The 25,813-nt window shown below is 44.5% G+C and overlaps 1 protein-coding gene across 4 annotated transcripts in view; it reads right to left on the reverse strand.

Moving 5' to 3' along the window:
- Positions 1-15,638: 15,638 nt before the first annotated feature.
- The window catches only part of FNIP1 (folliculin interacting protein 1), a 100,051-nt gene continuing 89,876 nt past the window's right edge, over positions 15,639-25,813 (reverse strand). For 3 of the 4 annotated variants that reach the window (XM_006116071.5, XM_006116070.5, XM_006116073.5), the window contains 4 exons: positions 25,291-25,459; positions 22,313-22,510; positions 20,874-20,989; positions 15,639-19,673 (listed from right to left, as the gene is read on the reverse strand). In XM_006116071.5, the coding sequence (XP_006116133.1) occupies positions 19,595-19,673; positions 20,874-20,989; positions 22,313-22,510; positions 25,291-25,459 (562 nt within the window). In that variant the 3' untranslated portion in view covers positions 15,639-19,594. Of the gene's footprint in view, positions 19,674-20,873; positions 20,990-22,312; positions 22,511-22,675; positions 22,838-25,290; positions 25,460-25,813 lie in introns of those variants that run through there. The other variant, XR_003087990.3, reaches the window with a different exon arrangement.

Consider the following 25,813-nt stretch of genomic DNA (forward strand, 5'->3'; position numbering starts at 1 on the left):
AGCCCCCTTCCTGAGTTCATAAAGGCTTCTTCAGAGAACGGGATCTGTAGAGGTACAAGAGGTATAGAGCTGAGACTGTCCAGTCTAGGAGAGGGGCATCCGCTCTTCTCTATTCCACAGACATTAGTCAAAAATACCCAGATAGCTTTGTGCTCCCTTGCCCTTCTCAGAACACTGGAGGCAATTCAGCCGGGAAGAGACCTTGACAAAATGGTCCTCGTGCAGTCATGCTGGTAGGGATCTGGGATTAGGAGATCAGTGGATCCCAAAGCCAGTGTATAGACCTAGAACCATGGTGTCCAACACACTAGCCACTAGTCACATGTGGCTATTTGGTCAGTTGAGGGTGGCTAGTTCACTAGCTTCAGGCTTCAGAACTGGTTGGACACCACAGACCTCGAACCTCTGGACAGATGACCCTGGCCTCCTGTGGATCCACCAGATTTGGAGTCGGTCCTGTGGCCTTTTCCTTAAGAGTGGCAAACACTGTCCCAATCCTATGATTAAAGTTGCCAGGTATCCATTTTTTCACTGGAACACCTGGTCAAAGAGGGACGCTGGTAGCCCTGTGTGGTAATGCCAATTGAGCCATTAAAATTCCAGTTGGCAGCACAGTGGGGACCCAAGGCAAAGTAGGCTCCCTACCTGCTGTGGCTCCACACTGCTCCCAGAAGCAGCTACCATTCTCTCTGCAGCCCATAGGCACACGGGACAGCCAGGGATAGGGAACCTCTGCTCACTGGTCCCATCCCAAGTGCCAGCTCTGCAGCTCCCATTGGCCAGGAACCGTGACCTATGAGAACTTCAGAGAGTGGTGCTTGTGGATGCAAAGGCAACATGTGGAACCTCCTTGGCCAACAAAGTGCCTACAGTGTGCAGTGACCTGGTGGCCACAGTAAGTGCTGCTGGGACCATGCATCCCATCCCCTTTCCCCAGCCTAGAGTCCCCTCACACCTCAGACTCTTCATCCCTGCCTCCACCCCAAAGCCCACACCCCCAGCTGGAAGGAAGGCACCCTAGCTGCCTGGCCCATTTCGGAGCCCCCGCCTGCACCACAAACCTCTCACTCCTACCCCCAGCCTGAGTCCTCACTGCCTCCACACTCCTGCCCCAGCTTGGAGCCCCTCCTACATCCCAAACCCCAACCCAACTCCAGAGCCTATAGCCCAAGCTAGAGCCCACAGTCCTCCCACATTTTGAACCCCTCGGCCCCAACCTAGTGCCCCCTCCTATATCTCAAACCCGTCATCCCTGGTCCCACTCCAGACCCCACACCTCCAGTCAGAGCCCTCCCCCTAACCCAGTCCTCCACCCCCATCTTGGAGCCCTCTCCTGTACCCCGAATCCCTCATTTTGGCCCTATCTGGAGCCTGCACCCCATGCCCAGAGCCCATACCCTCTCCTGCACCCCAGCCTGCTGCCCCAGCCTGGTGAGTGTGAAGGAGGGTGGGGAAGAGCAAGCAGGGGGTGGAGCCTTGGAGAAGGGCTGAGATAGAGGACAGGGGAGGAATGTTTGGTTTTGTGGGATTAGATAGTTGACAACCCTACTTATGATCCATGTGGCAGAGGGGAGACACCCCTAGTGGATTTTTGCACAGTAGCAGATGCAATGACTAACATTAAGTAGTAGAATTGGGGGCATGAGGGGTGTTCCTCTGTACTTTACTTTTCGGGGGGAGGGGAGGTGATCATATGGCTATATTTTGCATTCTTATAATCCAGTCAATTTCAGCTGTGCAAAGGAACACTGTGCTCTATGGCTTTCTGTCCTGAATGAAAGGAAGCAGTGTACACAGAGCACAGTAACAATTTCTAGGAGTGTAATTTATCAGTAAAAGTAAAGAGCAGTGGAAATATCAGCAGAACAGAAGCTAGGAGGAGTCATATGACTGAATGAATCATAATCTGTTGCAAACTTTCAAAGACTCTGTTCAGTGCACCACTGAGCAAAACCAGCTGGCAGTTAGAATAGCCAACCATATCTGTAGGTGTAAAAAATTGCTCCTGCTTAAGGCAGAATTAGCAGCTCAGAGGTTTTCTATTACGCTGCTATGAAATCTCATGCTTTCTGATTTTAAAATTAAGCACAAATCAGTCAACCTGGACAACAGTTCTGCTTAGTCTAAGGACTCTTCATTTCATTTCAGTATAAGAGGTATTTGAAGAGCAACAGAGTTTGGATTACCAGAACTCAAGAATCCAGTGTAAACTTTGTATTTACCCATTAATGGAAATATGTCTGGGAAGGTAATAGGGATGTGAAGCTTACACTGGTTTAGTGGACTGGAACAGCTCCCCACCTGCTATGCGCAGGGGGCTGATCTAGCCTCATGGTGGGCCTGTCATAGACGGGCTGCTGTCTGTGGTGGGCCTGTGTGTCCTGCAGGCAGGGGCTACTCTGACCGGGACACCCTGCTCCCCCTTTCCCCGTTTACCCCCTGTAAATGGTTAACTAGTTAAACAATATGTTTAATCAGTTAACTAGTTAAACAATATGTTTAATCAGTTAGCCAATTAAATGGGATTTTATATCTCTAGAAGATATGAACTAATTTACTTAAAAAGAGGAAGCCCACTAAAAGTAATGCAAGGACCCTGTCTGTCCTGAAGAAAATGAACCTAAATCCACAAATATTCTTGAAACCAACAACAGTATTAACAAGGCAGACAGCTTTTATAAATGTCAGTTTAAATTTTGTACCAGAAAGTTTCCTTTGACTTCACTGGGTGTTGCATCAAGACCACTGACATTTTGTATTCAGATATCACACATGAATTGACCTGTAATTATTTTACACGTCTGAAGACAGAGAATATTCTGCACAGAGAAGCTTGCAATGATGTTACTAACACATGCCTAAAAACGGGTATTTTTCAAACTAGAACAACTAATGTTTCTTTAAGATTTGGCTATCAGGCAGATTCTTTTCAGGGAAATCTGTGTTGCATTTAAGTAATTACCTTTAATTTCTCGGGGCTTTCACTACAAAATTGCCTTTGCAATAAAACATTTTTTTATGTAGTAAGTTTGAATCTGACCAACACGGTGCTATTTTGTGGACTACTAATGGAGTCTGATTCCAAAAGTACATTATGACTGTGCTACATTTTGCAAGAAGGTAGCAAAGGAAGTAGGAACCATTGCTCAATTGCCAGGTAAGGAGACATTAAGCCCACAGTGACTGCCGGTAAGACTTTTCCAGAGATGGTCTGAAGATCAACAAGCTAAGAGTCCTGTAACAAAAGAGGATAATAAGAAATTATAGAAAATATTGAGCTATAAGACATTATATATATCTATATATATATATACATTTGAGTTTGTCTGTGTGTTTAAGAACTTCTCGTGAACAATAAGAGCTAGGACCACCAATTCAGTATACAGCTTCGTGTTGTCATAACTCAAAACAGGGTAAGGATTTGGTTGTGCCAGGAAAATGAGCTGTGCCTGCAAAGGAATTACTTCTCATAAAACCAAACAGAACAAAAGAATCACCAAGGCAGTTGAAAGAGGCTGGCTGGGGACATGGCCCCTCTCTGGGACTGCTCCAGCGCAAGCCTCCCATCCCGCAGGTGCCCTTTAGGGAGGGAGGGGAAGGCTCAACTCCCCTCCCCTCCACAGCCCCAGTTCGTACAGGAACATTGCTGGCTGTTCCCCTTTGTCAGGGAGCGAGGGGAAAGTGCACAGTTTGCAGCATTCCTCACTCTCGCTGGGGAGCACAAGGGATAGACTTGTATCTGGACCGGGACATGCATCCCTTCCCTGGCTGTGCCTGCTGGATCTGCAGCGGCCAGGGAGAGGTGCTTCTTATCTGACCCCAACCTGCTGTGGTGAGAGAGGGCTGGGGTAGTCCTCTCTCCTCAGGGCAGCGTGAATACTGAACCCCTCATGCCCAGCCCTCTCCCCGCAGAGTAATGATTCAAACAAACAGGTACATTTTCATTTTATTTTCCAAACATTAATTGAGTTAAAGACCCAAGCAATGCTGGGCAAATGTGCTAATCAGATCATTATAATAAGAGACTAAGAAAAAACAGAGCAGTGGACGTTCAGGAGCTAGAACATGTGGTTTTCATGTAGAAGTAAGGGAGGAGTAGCTGACAACATCAGAGGCAGTAATGGGAACTAAAAGACCTTTGGGATTTGGCTAGGAGGAGTTGAAGGTCATTTGATACACATGCTCATAGCAGCAGTGAGCCAGTCATGAAATAGAAGGAGATGAGCTATCCAGACAGAGAAGGGAGTGAGAAATGGTGAGTGCAGCAAGGTCTGCTAATAAAGGAGCTATAGAGATAAGATTCTTGGTGACACTGTGAAAAAACTTCTGGAAGCCGAGGTCGCATTCTGTTAAACATGTACCATTTTCATTACTCAGAGTCAGCTTTTCCAGTCATAAGCGCAGCTGGACTTCCTGTAGGCCATCTGAGCAGGAAGAGGCCATGGAGCAAGTGAAGCATAATGAGGTAACTGATTTCACACCTGGATTGCAAGTCGTCAATGGCTAGGAGTGAGGCATATTTTTAAGGGGGCCAGAAGGAAGCTGACACTGATACTGCTTATATTATACTTGTTCTGTAAATAGAGGTTTTTGTCTACAGTTCTTTCAGGATACAGCTACATGGCTGGTGGGAGAGGGGATTCCCACCTGAAGCAAAAAGACACATGGTAGCTATGCTTGAGCTAGTGCCTAAAATTGGCAGTATGGCCATGGCGGCATGGGCAGTGGTTGAGGGGAACCACCAGACTATGTATCCAGAGCGTTGTGCAAGACTGCAGCTAATCCAAGCCACAACCTGTATACAGTCCACTGCTAATTTTAACATGCTAGTTTATGCTCAGACCCAGCCCAGTGCACCCTCCTACACCTCCAAACCCCTCATCCCCAGCCAGGATTCTCCTCCGACACCTTAAACACCTCCTCTCCAGCCCCACCCTTGAGCCACCGTCCCCAGCCACAGCCCACACTCCCTCTTTCATGCCAGGCCCCTGAGCCAACCCGGTGAAAATGAGCGAATGAGTGAGGGTGGAGAGAGTAAGCAACAGAAGGGATGGGGGATGGACTGAGCAGTGGCAGGGCCTTGGAGAAGGGCCAGGGCCTCAGAAGAGAGGCAGGTCAAGGATGTTCAGTTTTGTGTGAATAGAAAGTGGGCAACCCTGCTCTAAAGCAGTCGTAATGCAAGGATGATAATGAGAAAGAGCTTGAGAAGAAGGTTACAAAAGGATTAGGATTCCCACCGTGAAAGGTAATGAGATAAGATTATCTCATTAAACTTGTCCAAAAAATTAAAAAACTTGAAAAGAAGTGTCAGCACTGGAAGGGTAACTGGAAGACATGAGTCTGAGGGTAAATTTGAACAAGGAGAGTGAAGTTCATGGTACACAGGATCAGAGAAGCTTTGAGAATAGGGAGTAGCTTCTAAAAAGGCAAGAGAAACGGACCAGTGGAAGCAGCACAGTTAACTGAGCATAATATGCGAGCAGTAGTAGTTACCTGACATGCAGGTGGAGCTGAGCAAGTTCCTAAGGCCAGATCTACACTAGACCTGGCAGTTTGACTTAAGATATGCAACTCCAGCTACACAGAATACGTAGCTGGAGTTGGCTTACCTTAAGCTGAGCTTGGCGGCATCCTCACAGCGGGAAGCCAATGGGAGCGCTTCCCATACTCCTCACAAAAGGAGGCGTTCCGGATGCCAGCGGGGGCACCCTCTGATCTAAACTCACTAAATTGAACTCCAAAAGATCTACCATAGCAGCGGCGACCTACTTTTTAGTGTAAAGAAGGCCTAAAGGAGGCAATGTGGAGATTTAATAATACAATACATTAAAAAGATTTTACATTCAAGACTATTGATTTCTAAAACTGCAGAGCCAGATCCTGGTTTAAATTGCTGTAGCTACACGAAAGTTACGTTGAGTCATAATCAGAGAGTCAAGCCCTCAGCTATAATATTGACACAGCTTTGGCCTACAAAATGTCTGTTACTATAGGAAGGTTCTGTTTTGCACTAACCCATAATTTAAGAAATGGTTAACCTACTTAAACTATATTTTGAAAATACAATTTGCCTCTAGGCTCATGACTTTTACGGTGGACCCAGTTTCAGAACAATGAAATCTGAAACAACAAAAACTAAGACCTTTATACAAACCAATTTGAGACATTTAAGAAAATGAAAGCTTTAGAATGCTTTAATTATCACAGAATAAGGAGCACGGCTGTAATTTTATCAGTCATATGTTAATATATGCAAAAAGGAACACTCATTCCATCTCTTTTCCAAGCAATCAGCTTTATGCAGCATTTCCAGTTACAGCTGCTATTCATAAATCTACTCCTTGAAGATGTGGTAGTTAATGTCTCAGGATTCAGTGCATTTAGTAGTCTATTCAAAAATATAACTGTCCTTCCATTATTGTAATTTTCAGGTAATTACACAAGAATTGCTAAAAGGGTGCTTTTAAAAGGAATCTAACCCCTCTCAAGTACATAGTGTCTTAAGTAAGCAAATAAAATCAACAAGCCTTTTGCTACCTATATAAAAACCACTCTTTATAAACAGCTTTATTTTAAAGTGTTCCACATAATGACATTTTTTTACTCCATACACTTTAAATATTGACAATATCATTAAAGAAACCATCCACACATTCCAAATCTTTCCCTCAAATTCCAGTGGTCTCTATCAGTTACAAAAACAATGAAGTGCTTTGCCATGATCATCTTTATGTATGGATTAGATTCTTGCACTGTCTTCTTAGTCTCAGTTTGCACATTTTATAACATGACTATCTAGCATTATCAATGCCAAAGTATGTTATATGATCAGCATATTAACCAAAACTAGCAAGTCAATAATTTTTTTCTTTCAAAAACAAGGAAAACCTACTAATATAAAATCCCGTAACAATCTCCACCTTTCTTAGGCCACATCTCCACTTACCAGAAGATCGATGTTCCTCTGGGGTTCAATTTAGCGGGTCTAGTAAAGACCTGCTAAATCAAATGCTGAGGGCATCCCCATCGATGCCAGTACTCCTCGTTGTTGCAAAGAGTGAAATAGATGGAAGTGTTTCTCCTGTCAACCTCCCACTGTGGAGATGGCGCCAAACTTGGCTTAAGATAAGTCGACTCCAGTTATGTTATTTACGTAGCTGGAGTTGTGTACCTTTAGCTGACTTCCCCTCCACAGTGTAGACCTGGCTTTAGTCATAGTGCATTCACTTTCTTAAGAAATATTAGTTTCATTTTCTGACATGTAAGGGAATATGTTTGTTTTCTATAACACACTAGACCAACCGTAACAGAGCTGTGAATACAATCCATTATACCTGAGAAACAATAAGCAGTAAAAATACCATCCTATATTTCCCTTAACATAGTTCTTCAACTTTATCTTGCTAATGCTAATGCAACCTTTTTGGGTTCTCTGACCAGTGCAAGGTAAAAAATTAGGAAATTGGTATACCCTATTGTCAGCCCAATTAAATAAAAATATCACTCAGGCCACATATCAGTGCACTAACTTGTAGTGGTCTGAGCCAAGGCATAAATCCTCATAGATTATTTCCTGGGATTTGGGGCTTCAGCCCTGCAGGCATGGGTTGAACCTCTCTAGTACCTTCAGGACCTGACTGGTGATGAACCAGAGAATTTGCCGAACCACAGGAGGCCAATATCGTCTAGCAGCATTACCAACATTTTAACTGCTTACTCAGCACTTGAACTACTTGCTTAGAAGACATTTAGAGGTAAATTAGAGCTAAATAACAGCACAGACCACTGAGAGCCAGGACTAGTGGCAGTAAACAAACATCATGGGACCACAGAAACTTGGCCATACCCATGATAAGTTGACATCTAGCTAATTAAAATCATGCCAGACTTTGGATGTTGCCGGACAAGAGTGTGCCAGACTAAACAAGTTAAACCTGTATTAAAATATTGACCAAAGCTCTGCTCCAGATAGCTTCAGCCAAATTTGAGCCCTGAATCAAGCAAAGCACTGTGAAATTCATTATTGTTACTCTAAGCATTTCTCATGAGAAGGGGAGTGAGCTTTTTCCACAGACATGGTAATATCAGATCTAGCACTAAGGATCAGAAGGGTAGCCATGTAAATCTTTATCTGCAAAAACAGGGAGTCCTGTGACACCTTAAAGACTAACAGAAAAACTTTTGTGGGCAAAGACCCACTTTGGCAGATGCACAGGTACTAAGAAGTTAACAAAAGAGAAAAGTGAATGCCAAATTAAACAAATGTTCTGGGTACATGGTTAGAAACAGAGAAAAAAAAGCGAAACATACATACTGGTCACAGAAAGTTCCTTATTTTCTGTTGTTTACCAAGCACAGTACAATCCCTACTTCCCTGAAAAACTTAATTCAAAGCCACAGTCAAACATTGTGTCCCTATCAGTTCAGCAGCGATGGAAAAAACAGATTAAGACTCCATAATGAGAAGTAGTAATTGAACAATAGCATAAGCCTTTGAGTTGGAACTCCCTTGTGTTATAATTGCTAATTACAGGTGTAAAGTCTGACCCCTAGTGGTTGCAGCTAATCCCACACTAAAATATAATTTTGGACAAAGATCACTAGATAAAGAATTGAAATTCTGAAGGAGAAAGAGGAAGGAAGTAGTAAGATAACATGGACTTTTCCTTTACTGTGTATAGTTCCATCGGACTGGATGTGGCCAGCATCACGTTTCAGATGCAACATGGTTCTCTTTGCTCATATAAGGTAATCATGTTGCGATCAGGAAAGAATAGCCTCTACGGGGAACTTCCTCAATTGCTGCCTGTGTGTCATTTCAGCCCTGTCTTGGGTGTGGAGGAGGAAGGGGTATGTAAACACAAGAATGCAGTGACCTCAGAACTTAAGTAGATTACTGAGAAGATCTCATTAGAAAAGCTCAAGGGTTTTCTCCAAATAGAAGTTTCTAGAAACTTCAGGGGCCTTCCATAAATCAACCCAATGTTCAGGTACTTTTATGATCCCAATCAGTGTAATACTGAAGCATGCTGTGAACACTAACACATTTCTCCTGGCAGTGCCCCTGTGAGATGGGGGTAGGATGGTGACCCACTTTCCTTTGCCCTACCTTCTTTATCATCCCTCTTCTAGATCCACATTCTTGTTCCTCTAGTCACCACCATTCCTGAGCTAAGTCGATTCAGACAAAATGGACTCAAAAGTAAAACAAAGCCCCCAAAAACCTAGGGCATGGCTCTTACCTCAGAGCCTGAGGGACCAAATGGTGGCCCCACAGGGCCCTTTCATCAGTTCTTGGGCAGTGACCCATTCTGTGGGTCAGCTTGCCAAAGGTGAAAGTAAGCTGGCATGCTCTGGTGGGGCACACCGCTAAGAAAGTTGCTCGTTGGGGGCAGGGCTCTGATCCAGCCCATTTGCCCCATCCATTCCCCCACTTCTGTCCAGATCTGAGGCTATCTGCTGTGGTAACATTGGTTTCTTTCTAGTCATTTACCTAGAGGCGCAGTTTTACTGGCCAAACAAGTTAAGGGACCTGATTTGAGCAGATTTGACAGTCCATATTGGCACATACGTGACAATACACTACAGTGGAGCTTCGCTACTACTCACGCTGCTCTAGCTAACATCCGAGCACCTCACAGCGCTCCCTGACATCAGACGTAATACTGCAGTCTTTATTTAAGCCAAACTCCCATGAACAGTTTTGCCAGAGATTGGGCCCTGCATCTTGAATTAAGGCCAGCTCACTCTGTACAAGCAGTGTGCCAAACACTGAACTCAAGACTTGTGATTATCAAAAGCCCATTGATTCTCGGTGCAATTGCTTTTACGTTATCAGCATGAAAAAAGTCATTTGATATTTGCTATGCTACTCAGGCAGAGGAAACAGAGAAATGGAATTTCAGAATGGAGTATGAACATTATCAGTTTATTTTCTTGCTGTCAGGAAAGCTTTCGTAACATTTCTGTGAAGAACAACTTGAAAACATTCTGGAGTGTTCTATTTCCATGTTTCTCTCTTGCAAAGATGCACAACCTCCCCCCTGCCACACACGCCAATAGCTACCATCTTAGGGTATGTCTACACTACAAAGATAATTCGAACTAACAGCCGTTAGTTCAAATTAACTTTCATAGTGTCTATACATGCAAACCTCTAGTTTGAACTTAATTCGAACTAGGTAAACCTCATTCTACGAGGACTAACGCCTAGTTCGAATTAAGTAGTTCAAATTAAGGGCTGTGTAGCCACTTAAATCGAACAGTGGGAGGCTAGCCCTCCCCAGCTTGCCCTGGTGGCCACTCTGGGCCAAACCAGTGAAACTCTTCTATCACCCTCCCAGCCCCGGAGCCTTTAAAGAGGCACGGTCTGGCTACGGTGCTCGTGCCAGTTGCAAGCCTGCCAGCACCCAGCCAACAGACCCTGCACCTGGCACGGCATGAGCCAGTCACCCGCTGCCACCCAACCCTCTGCCTCTTCCTGGGACCAGGCTGGTGTGTCACAGATGCTGGCCCGGGGCCGCAAGAGGTGGCTGCCCACCTGATCTAGTGCGGAGATCATGGACCTCATCGAGGTTTGCGGGGAGGCCTCCAACATCCACGATCTCAGCACTAGGCACAGGAATGTGGCTGTCTAGGGCAGGATAGCTGCCAGCCTGGCCAACAAAGGCCACATGCGAACCCCGGAGCAGGTTTGCATGAAAATTAAGTTGGTCCAGTGAGACCCCCGACACTGAGCCCTGAGATTAGAACATAAGAACGGCCGTACTGGGTCAGACCAAAGGTCCATCTAGCCCAGTAGCCTGTCTGCCGACAGCGGCCAACACCAGATACCCCAGAGGGGATGAACCGAAGACAATGACCAAGCAATTTGTCTGTTGCCATCCATCTCCAGCCTTCCACAAACAGAGGCCAGGGACACCATTCCTACCCCTGGCTAATAGCACTCCATGGACCCAACCTCCATGAATTTATCTCACTTCTCTTTAAACTCTGTTATAGTTCTTACCTTCACAGCCTCCTGTGGCAAGGAGTTCCATAGGTTGACTATGTGCTGTGTGAAGAACTTTCGCTTATTAGTTTTAAAACTGCTACCCATTCATTTCATTTGGTGTCCTCCAGTCTTTCTATTATGGGAACTAATGAAGAACTTTTCTTTATTCACCCTCTCCACACCACTCATGATTTTAGAGACCTCTCTCATATCCTCCCTCAGTCTCCTCTTTTCTAAGCTGAAAAGTCCCAGTCTCTTTAGCCTCTCTTCATATGGGACCTGTTCCAACCCCCTAATCATTTTAGTTGCCCTTTTCTGAACCCTTTCCAAGGCCAAAATATCTTTTTTGAGGTGAGGAGACCACATCTGTACACAGTACTGAAGATATGGCGTACCATAGTTTTATACTTCCCCTCCCCCTTCTTCTCCTGGCTTCCCCCTTCCAGGTCCCTCCTCCCAGGCTTCCCCCGCCCCTCTTTTTACCCTCTCTCTTCCCCTCGTCCACCTCCTTTTCCCAGTCTCCCCAGAGGTTAATCTCCCCTCCCACCAGTTTTGTTAAATAGAGTTTCTATTTTTGAACACACGTGTCTTTTATTTTTTACATCAGGAAAGGGGGCTAGGGAGGGGTAAGTGGAAGGAGGTGAGGGAGGAATGGGGCACGAGCCCCCGATGGGGAGGACTGGGGTGGCTCTGCAGGCTCCTCGGGGTGGAAGCTCTGCTGCAGGGCCTTCTGGATCCTGACAGTCCCCCGATTGACCTCCTCGGATGGCAGCCTGTACCAAGCACAGCCAGGCTGATGGCTGACTGCTGTGATGTGCCGAGTGCGGGCACTCAGGGCACTCCAAGACAGGACTGCTTTGCTGTCCCTCATCGAGGTAGACAAGCAAGTGGGGAACCCTGGGAACTGTCTGTCCGGGGTGGAAGTCGGGTCCCTTTAAGCACAGCCCTTGGCTAGCCTGAGGCAGCAGCTCCAAGCTCTAAGTCCTAACCTGATGCCCTGTTGGCACTGGTTCCAGCCAGCCTTAACTTCGGTTCAGGGTCCACTCAATGTGGACATGCTAGTCCGAATTAGCAAAACGCTAATTAGAATTAGTTTTTAGGTCTAGATGCACTAGTTCGAATTAGCTTAGTTCGAATTAACTAATTCGAATTTAGTTAGTTCGAATTAGTGCTGTGATGTAGCCATACTCTTACAGTGCAGGCCCTGGCCTGTGCAATTCAAAATCCCAGCAAAAATTGTTCTGATTTTTGCTCTAAAATAGATTCGTTTTCTTCACAGTGTTTCCACTGTGCATGTCCACTGTTCTTTAATTCTGATCAGACTGGGATCTTCTTAAGGGAAATCCTTTCTTGAACAACCTCCATTTCCAGTCCCAAATCCACAGTTAGCTTGAGCAACAGACTGAGTTACATGAAAGAAATAAAGAGTTAAAGAGACCAGAGGGAGAAGCCAATTAACTTTAAAATGTGGCTATATGGTTACAGCTCTCCCCTCTCCATTTTGTTTCTGTGCTGTTAATTTCCTCTTAGAGGATGTAGGACTTTGCATTCATTGGTACTGAATGTTCCTGCGCCCTCACTGGTGCAGTCTCTCCTGGTTAGTTCTATGCTGTGCTATTGTGTGTTTACTACCCTCCCATTGGCCTCGTAGGGTTGCCAGGTGTCTGGTATTCTACCGGACAGTCCGGTATTTGCGCTCTTTGTCCGGTAAAAAAAAACAGAGACTACCGGACATGGGCAATGTCTGGTATTCTCTGATTTTTCTGGCTGTGCACCGGACGGAAGCCTGGCGTGGGCGGAGCGAGCGGCTGGAAGGCGGGGCCACAATCGGTGCTAGGAGCCTGTGATTGTGCAGAAGCCTGGTGGGGGCAGGGAGAGTGGCTGGGACTCCCAGCCACTCACCCCGCCCTCCCAGGCGTCTGCGCAATCACAGGCTCCCAGCGCCGATGGCAGCTCCGTCTCCCAGCCTGGGAGTCCCAGCTGGGAGGCAGGGCTGCGATCGCCGCTCTGGGTGCTTCAGAAGCCTAGCCGGGGTGGGGGGCGTAGCTGGGAGTCCAGAGCGCTACCAGGTGGGGAGTCCCAGCCACTCCCCCCACCCCGGGTAGGCTTCTGAAGTGCCCAGAGCGGCGATCGAACCCCGCCTACCAGCTGGGACTCCCAGGTTGGGAGGCGGAACTGCCACCGGCGCTGGGACCTGTGATTGCGCAGAAGCCTGGCTGGGGTGAGGGGAGTGGCTGGAATCGATGAGGCTCCCAGAGCCAATAGTGGCCCCGCCTCCCAGCCTGTACTACTGCAGTGCTTTGTATGGGCACCACAGCAGGCACCCGATGGTGCCTGGAGTGTTTGGCGGCCACTGCGGGCACCTGTGCGGTAGCGCCCGCTGCAGCGGAGAGGAGAGCACAGGTGCCAGCATGCTGGAGTGTCGGCACCACCTTTAAAAAGGTGGCAGAAGGACAGAGGAAGCCCCGCAGGGAGGGGCAAGGAACCACGGGGGCCGCGGAAGAGGGGAGAACTCCAGCCACCGCGAACACACTGGGAGAGGAGCCGTCTCAGGAGGCAGACGGAGCAAGGGACGGATGCAGGATGTGGCAGGAGGGTAGGAAGCAGCCCGGGACAGGGCAGCGTTGGTGCCTGAGGGCTGGTGAGTTGTGGCACTCCCACCGGCTGGACAAGAAGGTAGGCTTCTTGTCCTCAGAGTCCTGGGCTGAGGCCTGGAGAGAGGGTGGGCCGAGACCTCCCTACTCCCCTGCCCCCCGAAGAGCCTTAATTACCCTGGACCTTAAAGACTGGTGAGACTGGACTGAGCAGGCGCTTACAGGACAACGGTGCCTCTGAGGTCCCGGAAGCATGAAACTGTAACAATCCCATAGAAGATATTACTTCACCCAGCTTCTCTCTCTGATATCCTGGGACCAACCTGTCTCTACCAACACTCCAAACAAGAATAATCAGGCCAGCTTTCTTATGGAATTATCTTAATTTAATTCTTTAGACCAATGATGCAAACCTGAGGCTAGTTAGTGGGCCATCACATGAATGGCCCTCCATCTCGGTGGGCCGCAAGATTGTGGTAACCAAGAAGGTCTCCTGGGATAGGGTAGTTTTGCTGACTGCACTTGTGTACATAGAATTTGTGAGGTGAGCCGATTGAACCATAGCAGCACTTTGATTGGATGAAACGGGAGCACAGCTCTCACAGTCAATGTTGGGTGCAATCAGCATGCACCTCACTCCATGTGTTCTTGCTCTACAAGCTTATCACTTTAGTAATACCGGAAGGAAAAAGAAAATATGTGGATGGAAACCAGTGGAATCTGGCAATTCACACATAGAACTCTAATAGGCTGCACATGGCTTTAGACTGATGAATACAGATACAAATTAAGGCCAACATTTTTAAACTTACAGACATAATATTAGATACCTAAATACAAATCAGGCATGGAACTAAGGGTATGTCTACATTACAGTGTTATTTCGAAATATCTTATTTTGAAATAGGTAATTTGAAATAAGTTATTTTGAAATAACGCATTTACACACAATGCATTTTGAAATAGCGTTTTGCTATTTCGAAATAGCACATCCACACTGAGTGGATGCTGAATCGCATTTAAGGCCAGCCGGAACCAAGTCCATCAGGTCAGGAGTTACTTTGTGCTTAAAGGGACCCCTCCCCCACTCCCCCCGGACAGCTGGTTCTCAGCCTTCCCTGCTTGCTTGCCTACCTCGATGAGGAATAGCAAAGCATTTTGTCTCTGCGTGCTCTAGTTACCCTCACTAGGGACACCACAGCACTCTGCAACATGGAGCCAGAGCTGCCCCTGGGCACTCTGGTGCTTCTCATGGATGCGTTGCTGCAAGCCTGGCTGCATTCCTCCATCTAGTGCGGAGATCATGGACATTGGGGGGTATCCCCTGCAAACCTGAAAAAGGTCCATGATCTCCACCCTAGACCAGGAAGGCGCCTGCCTTTCCGGCCCCTGTCAGGCTCCTGGAAGCTGGCAGACTGCTCCTGGGGAGCGGTGGAGGGCTGGCTGCCAGTGGCTTACTGGCTCGTTTTGGGGCCACGGCGTCAGGGTCAATGACTGCTGGCTCTGGGCTGGCAGGCTTGGAGCTGGCACAGGCACTGTGGCCAGAGTCAACCCTTTTAAGAGCTCCGGGGATGGAGGAGGGAGAGGAGTGTTCTTGGTTGAGGCTGGAGTAGCCACCAGGGCACCCTGGGAAGGCTGGAGACCCCCCCATTTCGATATAAGTGTCTACACGGCACTTATTTTGAAATAGCTATTTTGAATTTGGCATTATTCCTCGTGGAATGAGGTTTACCAAATTCAAAATAAGTGCTCTGCTATTTTGAATTAACTTCGAAATAGCGGTTTGGCTGTTTAGATGCTAGTGAAGTTATTTTGAAATAATGGCTGTAATTTCGAAATAACTTTGCTGTGTAGACATACCCTAAGTGTTCTTCCCACCTGTGATAATCATCACATTTAATTAGGTTGCAAAGAAGGGTATCTGATATCAGGCACCCAAGTTTCACGTATCTGATATCAGGCACCCAAGTTTCAAACCTGTGGTCAATGGGATTTGTATTTTCATTTCCACAAGTAAAAAACAATACAAACAAAAGAGTTCCACAAGCAAGTAAACTGAAATATTGTATTTATTGCACAAATTTCCCCTAAAATTGGGAATGGTTATTATAATACAAGTGCACATCTTGGGAAATATATACAAAAAGAGGTAACAAATATGTACATTTTACCCAGCATTTTACACATACCACCATCTAAATAATTTAGAGAAAGCAAAAAAATTGTCATAAAACATCTGTTATAACTAACAGGGAAAATGTATGCAAGATATAAAATCCTTATCTGCTTTATTATTATTGTTGTTGTTGTTTTCCCCAGCAGGCCAGTGTTTGCCAATTGCAACAAAATAAATTTGCTAGTATATACGTTTAGTACACTTAATGTTTTTCACTTAAAAATTAAGACATATTAATAGATGATGGGAATACTGAAGAAAAATATCACACAGATTAGTCTTCTATACAAAAAAAGGTGTGATACATTTTAGAAGTCAACACTATAGTGTTGTTAAAGATCCCTTTTTAAAAATTATTTGACAGAGAGGCGAATGTACCACATTTTTCATGTACCATAAAAGATAAATTATAGAAATACTCCTCATCATCCTAAAGTTGAATTTGCATATTTATCACAATGCCAATATGGTTAGGAAGAGTGTCCTTACATTTTAGACCCAGAGCTTAGGCATTCTTCTCACAGGGGGAGTTAGCTTTAATGACCTATATCCACAGTGCTGGCAGGGTGGCCAGTTTGTCTAGGACTGACTGAACAAATTATAGCATTAAAACAATCTGACAGAGTTGTGTTAGGCAAAAGAAAACTGAAAATGACTCATCTTAATGACAATTTTTTCCTCTCTCAATTTCATGTTGGCAGAGGCCATGTGTTTCTTAGGCTACGTCTACACTGCAACGCTATTTTGAGATACCAGAGTATCCCGAAATAGCTATCCCACGTCTTCAAAGCAAGCCCGGTATTTCAAAATATAACGGGCTCGCTATTCCGACATCCCTGTAAACCTAATTCCATGAGGAGTAAGGGACATTTTGGAATAGTGGGTTATTTCAAAATTATGGAATAAGCTATTTCAAAATAAGATGGAAATAAGATACTGAATTTGCGTAGCTCAAGTTGTGTATCTTATTTCGAGCTATGGTGCAGTATAGACTCTCCCTGAGAGTCAACCCCAATTTCAAAATAAAGCCCAAAGTTTTCTTAGTGGTGAGTGACCAGAAGAGAACATAATATTTTCCTGTAATAATTCATTAGGGACTCGGTCCTATAAGGTGCTGAGCATGGTGTTGATTCTGCAAATCACTGAAGTCCATGGGACTAGCACATACTTAAAAGTTAAGTATGTGTTTAAATGCTGTGATAGATTAGGACCACAGTGCTCAATACATTGTAGTACCAAGTGTTGTAGCACTAATGCAATCACGTTATAGTAACCACAAATATGTACAATGTTCAGAACTGTAATGATAATTACGTAATGCATAATTCCATACTGTATTCTAGCAAAAATAGTTTAAAATTCATATTTTAGAGCCCAATCCTACATTACTGATGTGTATTTGTAGAATCAGGCCCTTAAACATTTGGGCTACGTCTACACTGGCAGCTACTTGCGTAAGAACTGTTTTGTGGAAGAGTTATTGCGCAAAAAGTCTTCCACAAAAGTGCATCTACACTGGCATGAGTTTTGCACAAAAGATGTGCTTTTGCGCAAGAGCATCCATGGCAGTGTGTATGCTCTCCTGCGCAAGAAAGCTCTGATGGCCATTTTAACCATAGGAGTGTCTTGCACAAGAAATTCATGTTGCCTGTCTTCACTGCCCTCTTGTGGAAGAGCTCTTGCGCAAGAGGGCTTATTCCTTATGGGGAGAGGAATAACCCTTCCGGAAGAAGCCCTGTTTTACACACTATACTGTAAATTTACTTGCGCAAGAACACGCATGCAGTGTAGACAGCAGGCAAGTTTTTGCGTAAGAACGGCTGTTCTTGTGCAAGAAGCTGCCAGTGTAGATGTAGCCTTGTTGTCTTTGTTTCAAAACCAGATGTACTATAACCATGTGCTAAAAAGAGGTCATTTAAAAAGCAAACAGTGACAAATTAAAAATCTTCAGACTACATATTAAATAGGAAAGTGTTCTCCTGCAGCAGTCAGCATTGGATTTTGTAAGCAGACAGTTTCAGAACACACTGCCCATGTTAAAGTGGGGCTTACTTACCTAATTAGACTTCAATCCTACAAAGATGATGATGCAGGTGCAAGTCTGTTCATACGGATTCTTGTGGCAATGGAGTTATTATTTTTAATATTACCACCAAAACACACTGGATGAAATCCTGACCCCCCTGAAGCCAGTGAAAGTTTTGCTATTTATGTCAGTAGGGCTGGACTTTCACCCACTATTTTCAAGTTTGATAGACTGGGGAAATCTGTTTTTAAAATGTCTACAAGCCACAACAAAAAGCATGCTTCATTCTTTCTGTAAGCCTCTTTTCAATAATGTGATACTGTAGAAAGGTAAATATAATTTAGTGAACGAGTATCTTTCATTATTATTATGGATAGTCTGAACTTCAATATTCTGAAAATGATCAATGAAAACAACTATAATTAGCTACATGAATTGGCCACTAAGACAAGTAAGCAAAGAGAAGCATATAATGCGGTGTCCAGTTAAACTGAGGTAGTAGAGCCTTCTGAATCATAATCACCTACCTACTGTACATTTACATTACTTACAGCAGATTGGTTCCACATCAGCTATTTTTACCACTACTGTATACATGATGGCAAAACAATGATGAGTGAATAATTCTGAGAATGGAATAAACAGCATTTCCTGCTGGTAGCTACACAAAACAGTAGAAAAGGGATTACAGCAATTTGCATCAAGGGAATATTTTGTCTAAAAATAAATTTGATATTTCTATGCAAGGGCATAATTACGCATCCACGTTTGTGGAGCTAATTTTTTTTAAAATATAGCAATTAGTTACCTGAGCAATTAAGGTTGTCTTTTTTTCTCCCCTAGTGCTTTGGTACAAGTAATTTCTAGATCACTCACTGACTGAAAAACAATGTACTGCCAGAATATTATAGTCTGTAAAAATATTAGAGGTATTAGCATGGCATTTTTGGGATATTATAGGGAAATGTAAATCAACATTCTCTCTTTAGCCTTTGTTTCAAAATTGCATTTCTTCTATTTTTGCAAGTCATAAAACAAAAGTATCATTTACTATAAAGAGACATTTAAACATTGTAACAACTGAATACCTGTTACAACACCAACCCAAGAAAGGGAAACACAGTCACGTTTGCCGATTTGTTTGCTGGCTCCACCTCCCTCCATCCCACTCCCTTGGAAAAAGATTATAAATACATTTTTTAGCTGTGTGTCATTAGTAAGCTGTTTACAAAAATCCTTTGTCCTTTGAGAAATATCCACAATTTGACTATTTAGTGAAAAAGTAGAAGTTGTTACAAATCACTGCAGTTTGAGAGTTAAGATCTTAACACACTCCTAATAGGTATAAGCCAGTCCCAAGAAAGTTGCTTCCTTCTCCTGTTAAAATTTACAAAATCAGCAAAAGCACTGTACAGTATTACAAAGCAGTTCTTCCTTGCATTCCCTGGTTTTCATTGTACATAATTAGCCTCCTTGCAGAAATGGCCAAACACATTTGCAATCCTTCCGCTTTTTCCAAAATCTTGGATTTTCTTCAGCAGCCTCAAACTTTAGGCTTTTCAATTACCATTGGCGTTTAAATTCTTTTTTTATGAATGGCCAAATGAGAGAGAGAAAAAAATAAAAGAGCTCTCCAATTGTTTGTATTATATGCAGTCAGTGACGGAGACCCAGTCAGCTCAGCAAGCTGTGCAGTTCAGCTGCCTCCAGCGAAAAGGAACCGGGACAAGCGTGTTTCATGTCTGTCTCCTTGTCTTCCATTTCATTGCCAGGAAAAAAATTTAATCTCTATGCCCTTCAGCATTTTAAAGTAATATCTGGGCAACATAAGGAGAGTGAGTGCTTGCTACAGCCGCCAGTAAAGGGAGGTCACTGGATTCAATCCTAAAAGGAAAAAGGGAGAAACACTACATTTAACCCAAAATGTAGCTGTGCGGTATGTGTGCATCAACTGCTATATTATCCATGCCACGCTAAGATCGTTGCACTTGGACTATTCAAGAAGAGCAGTATATTTTAATTGATAAAGCTTTCAACTTCAAGTCATTCTTAATGTAAAATTCAAACGGTTGCATTTCTGAAGTAAAGGCAACACCATTTCTGTGATTCTGAACAATCAGTTCTTTTTTGAACAGACAGCAAAATGTATTCCTGATCCGCCTGGTGAGTCACTGACAGAACTTCATTGTCATGCAGGAGACTGGGGATCCATTCCTGTCTGCTCTCTCCATCACTGAACTAGCAGCTCTGGCAACGGAATACACTGTCTGGGGGAATTCATTCTACCCACTGGGCACAGACAGCCTGAGTAAAGGAGCGTCATGTGGGCAACGCAGTACAAGTTGGGAGCAAAGGAGGGAGTGGAATTCATTCTAGGGATGGAAAACCCTGGCTAATCAATTAACTGGTTAGCTGATTAAGTGAGATACCGGGGGGACCGTTTCAGCATGTGGGGCTGTTGGCTACTGCTTCTCCCCCACCCCCCACATGCAGGGTGGCCAGCATCTGCTGTCACTCCCCCTGCCACCCACCCACCCACCCTTCCTCACTCTCCACCCCCCTTCAGTGCTGGTGAGGTGACTGCCTTCCCAGGATTTCTGAAATGGCCTTTCTGCTTGTGCCCCATTCCCACTGAGGGGTGCTATGTGGCTTACGGTGGGTCTCCTCTGGGCCCTCTGCCATGTGGGGAACGTCACCTTGGAGGAATCAGGTATCTTGTGTTGTTAAACAAGGAGTGGCCGCCTAAAGAATGGTTCTGATGAACTGTGGAGTGGTGAGTCCAGTGGGGCAGGAGATGGAGGATGGAGAGAGATCTTAAGAGGATATGGACACAGCCCCAGATCTGGGAAATTCATGTCAAACTAAAGGATACACATGTGCATGTGTCTTAGTGCACATGAAAAAATTTATTCTGCACATGGATGGAAAAGATTAGAGGGCATGTTGGTGCTGATCCTGTATGAGGATCCACTAGTGCAGACCCTGAGGCCATGCCACTACCCGTGACAACCCTGCTAGGTGTGGAGAGGATTTGGGTGGAGGAAACACATATGGAAACTTTATTCAATAACATTGTGATCATACCCCAACACTATGCCCAGCTCCTTGACATGAACTCGCATCTGGCCCTTGAGGTATTCAGACAGCATCTTGCTTTTGAAATACAGCTCTTGCAGCCGATCTTCCAGGTGCATAACACACTAGAAGAAGATGAAAACAATCACATCAGAAACAAAACACCTTGCAGTCTTCTACTGTAGTGGTTCCCAAGCACCGGTCCGCAGACCGTGGCTGGTCCATGACCTGCTGGCTGCCGGGCTACAGCAGCTGCTAGAGCTCAAGCCAGCTCTTCGCAGCAGCTCAGCTCTGGCAGCCATGGTGGCTGAGGCGTGGCAGGAGGAGGTGGAGCAGGAGGTCCCTCCCTTCCTCCTCTGTGCTTGGGGAGGGAGAGGGCGCGAAGGAGTAGGGAGTGCATGCTGCCAACAGCCGCTCCCCCTCCTTGCATGACTGCTCTCACCAGTGGTGACACTGGGGCTGAAGCGGAGGCAAGAGGAGGTGGATCAGGAGGCATCTCCCTCCCTCATTCCCCCTCGATCATAGCGGCCCGGCTGGGTCTAAGCGTTCTCCCCACCCATGGGGCCAAAGACACACTTGGGGAAGAAGGGAGTGCACACTTTGCCAATGGCTACTCCCCCTGCCCACATGGCAGTAACAAGCAAGCTCACTCAGGGGGCAGCCTCGCTCTGGGGAGTGTGGGAGTGGGGTGGGGGCAAAGGGGTGTTGGATGAGGGTGTAGTGGGGTTACAGGGCAAGACGGTGTTGACATGGGCTATAGGGGTCAGAGGTTAAAAGGTCAAAGGGCAGGGACTAGGGTGGGGTTCAAAGGGTGTTAGGCACTGGGGAGCAAGGGGCTAGGTTGGGGCTAGGCAGTCAGGCAACACTTTGATTTGCATATCTGCAAATTCATTATTTGCAAATATGAAAACAAAAATGATACCAGTCTGCCAAAAGTTTGTGAATGGGTTTTGCTGGCATAAAAAAGGTTGGGAACCACTGTCTTCTGCAGCCAAATTCCAAAGAGGAACAGCTCAGTTCCCACAATGCCATTTTCTTTGGTTAGCCATGACAAGGTAAATATTTATTTGAAAGCACCTGGCAACAGCACGGGAAGACATGCAGCTAGAATGACAATGCCAACTTTTGTTTAGATTTCTATTTTGAAAAGTATTTTTTACTTAGAGGGCAGATCTCCCGGTCTTACTCTAGCAAGACTCGTCTATTTTAGTGGAATAGTGTGTTACAATCCAATCAGGACCAAAGAGAGCTATTTTGATTACAAAACAAAATTTAACTGAATGTCCCAAGTGGGCACAAATGTAAGTTAGACAATGCACAATATAATCTATTGTGGCTATGTGGAAGCATGCAAAATACCAACTTACAGCATCTTCTTTAACACATTAATTAAAATGATATTCTCAGAACACATTTAGCCCTGTAGCTAGATCTTCACCCATACTTACAAAATTTGGAGATAAATTATGCTTATAAAGCTGAAGAGTGGAATGAAGCAGGTTGGAGACAAGGCTAGAGACTAAAACCTCTTTTCCTAGTTTATTATCAATAGTTCGCCTTTGGCTACTGGCCACTTGCACTGTCCATTTATCCATGTCTGCGATAATGCAAACAGCCTCTGCAATTGGTTCATCCAAAACAGGATGCTTAAAAAAAAAGAAAAAAGAAAAAGGAAAGACAGAATAAATATTTTGAGTCTGAAAATAACAAAAGACAACTCAATTTTTCCAAAAATCTCTTCCCGAATAGTGACGGTGTTTTTACATATACTGCAATTCCTTAAAAATGTGTCTTTATAATAGAAAAACTACCTCAGTCTTAAAAGGATAAAATCCTACATTTTCCAAAGTAGTTTTCTTTTTATTATCCTCTAATGCATCGAATATCTTCTTCCAAGCATGAATATGTTTCAGTGCCTACAAATTTTCCCCTTTGACATTCAATAAATATTGATGTATCCTGTTTGAATGGAGCTGAAGTTAAATGGACGTAGGTTAAAATCATACTTTAGAAAAAACAAGCCTGAATAGCTTTAACCATTAATAATAGTACGTTAGGTTATTAAAACTAAAAGCGTCCCAAATCAAATTTCCTTTTCACCATGTATGCTGTGGTTATTTGTTTTTTGTATTTCACTGGGTTTGGACACTTTAAATAGTCTGGTCAATTTCACTCCTGTTACTAATCAGTTTTTCTTTATGTCAGCATCAGCTCTGGGAGTAAGGTTTGTTAAGTGTTGCTGCAAAACCAGCAGAGGGAGTAAACAACAAAGTGCACAATGACTTTTCTAGTGCCTTCAACTGGTGTCTTTATAAAATATTTCTTTCCAACAGATTTTTAAAAAAGGGGATATTTAGAACTTTGTTGGCCCTTTTCATACCAACTTTCATACAAACGTGTGGCTTAATTGCTTGAAAAAGCATCCCTTTTCTCAGAGTACCATCAACATGGTCCATGGTTTTATTTGAAAGTCAGTGCGTAAAATCTTGCCTAATCTTGCCCTGGCAGTTTTTGATATTCTTGATTCAGTGGCTGTTTGTCAGGGGGGAAAAAAATCTCTCTTTTGTAGAATGTAAGAATGAAGCATTTGTTTCATACCTGTAGACACTTTGAGATACTGGACTGGTTTCTCAAAGTTCAGCTGTGCTTTATTTATAAATGGGGCTGTGTCCAGACTCAGGGGTTTTTTCGGGAAAAGTAGCCTTTTTCCGAAAAAACTTCACCTGCGTCTAGACTGCAGCCGCGTTCTTTCGAAATTAAATCGAAAGAACGTGGCTTTTCTTTCGACGGCGGTAAACCTCATTTCACGAGGAAGAACACCTTCTTTCGAAAGTGCTTCTTTCGAAAGAAGGCGTTCTTGAATGTAAATAGGGCTTCTTCGAAAGAGAGCATCCAGACTCACTGGGTGCTTTCTTTCGAAAAAGCGGCTTGCTCTTTCGAAAGTTCCACGTTCAGTCTAGACGCTCTCTTTCGAAAGAGGTTCTTTCGAAAGTATCTTTCGAAAGAGCCTCTTTTGAAAGAGGCTTGCAGTCTAAATATAGCCTGGGTGAAATCTACCCAGGTGTGTAGGTCAGCTCAGTGGGTGACATGAACTTGATAGGGATATGTGCAGGGAAGGGGAAGAAAACTATGGGAAATTGCCACAGATATGGGTAGCCAAACTGCTGCATATAAAATGGTGCTAACTATACCTGGGCTTTGTGGCAGAAGGGAATCGTGGCAGAAGGCCTATTAACTTTTCTCAGAAAAAGTCGTATTTTATCTTCACTAGGGTCTCATCCCACTCCCACTGAAATAAACTATTTGCATAGAGAAACAAGATCATGTCCTTCAATGGCAACTGGCAGTCTTTGCCTGGAACGTCTTTTCCCTTAATTTTCACAGAGCCAGAGGGAGGAGGAAATGACCCCATTCATTCCTCCCTCCAACCTGCCCCATCTCCAGCCTCCCCCCAGTATAGACCCTGAATCACGTGGATAGGAATTATTGGGGAAGAAACACTTCCACAGAGTGCCCATTCTAGAGAAAGAACAGAAAGAAAGGTAGATTGGAGTGCAGAGAATCCTGCTCCACATGTGTCTTGAGTGTGTATGGGGGAAAAAGGGTGTCTCTCTTTTCCCCCCACTAAGCCTGCACCCTTGAGCCATTATCTCATCCCCTTCATCCATGGGGGGGGGGGGGGGGCAGAGATCAATTTAGAGGGTCTGGTGAAGATCCGCTAAATCAACCGCTGAACGTGTTCCCATTGACTCCAGTGATACACTGGAATGAGAAGCTACAGGTAAGTAGATGGGAGAGTTTTCCCATCAGTCCAGCACAGTGCAGACACCACATAAAGTTGACCTAAGGCACTTCGACCCCAGCTACGTTATTCACATAGCTGGAACTGCGTAAGTTAGGCTGCCTTTACCCCATAGTGTAGGCCTGCCCTAAGGAAAAAATAACAGTACTGAGAGATCCCAGTGCTAAATATTAATTTCCCCACTATAAGTTCTGCTCTGCAGAAACTCAAGACACCAGCAGTTAGTTGGGGAGACAGGAATGGGAAAGGCTCTATGTCAGTTCGGACTCTATAACCACTCTATTTGTGGTTGCTGCACCTAAAAGAAGAGAGACTTCATGATTTCTGTGCCCTTTAACATGGATGTCTCTTTTCTCTTAAGGCATGATCCTTCTTCACTGGCTTCATATGATCTCACAGTGAAAATCTGGAGCAGATAACTATTACTCAGGAGCAGATAATCATATTACTCAGGAGTACCAACAGATAGATCAGAGCATTGAGAATGAACTAGTAAAATGGGACTGGGGGCACTCGAATGGAGCTGTGACAATAAATATTTCCAGTTCCAGCAGATTGCCAGTTCAGAAATATTTGCCTCTTTTTATTGAGAAAGATACATTTAATTGCATAGGGTTTAATTACCTGCACAGCATGCGACAAATCCGACACCAAACAGTGTCTCAGTTTTTCATCATTTCCTACTCCTTGCAAAACAAAGTCAGGTACGTAAGATGAACAGTAGCCACCTAGCAAGGACCTTCCAAAATTGGCAATACTGGGCTGGATAGAGGTCACTTCAACTAATTTTGACCTGCAAGAAAGGTATATCATGGACATGTACTAAAACTAACACTGATATCTACTCATTTCAGCTTGAGCAAGTGTGACATTTTAGTTCCAACCATCTCTCCTCTTAATGTGATCAGCTTACAACCATATTTTAAAAAGAAACTTTACACTTCAAAGACAGTTTACAATATTCAGCCCTGAGCATAAAATACTGTAGAGGAACAAGATTATGAGCCAGAGTTGCAATTCATAATTAATATTGTTAATATGCAGATCATGAATCTTTTAACATTCATTTTACAACCACCAAGCCCAAGAGAATCTTTCCAATCATTGTTGCAAGCCATGCACGTGGATAAGAGATTATATTTGTCAG

This window comes from Pelodiscus sinensis, chromosome 16 (genome assembly GCF_052426305.1).
Source record: "Pelodiscus sinensis isolate ZL-2025 chromosome 16, ASM5242630v1, whole genome shotgun sequence".
In the NCBI taxonomy this organism is placed as follows: domain Eukaryota; kingdom Metazoa; phylum Chordata; order Testudines; family Trionychidae; genus Pelodiscus; species Pelodiscus sinensis.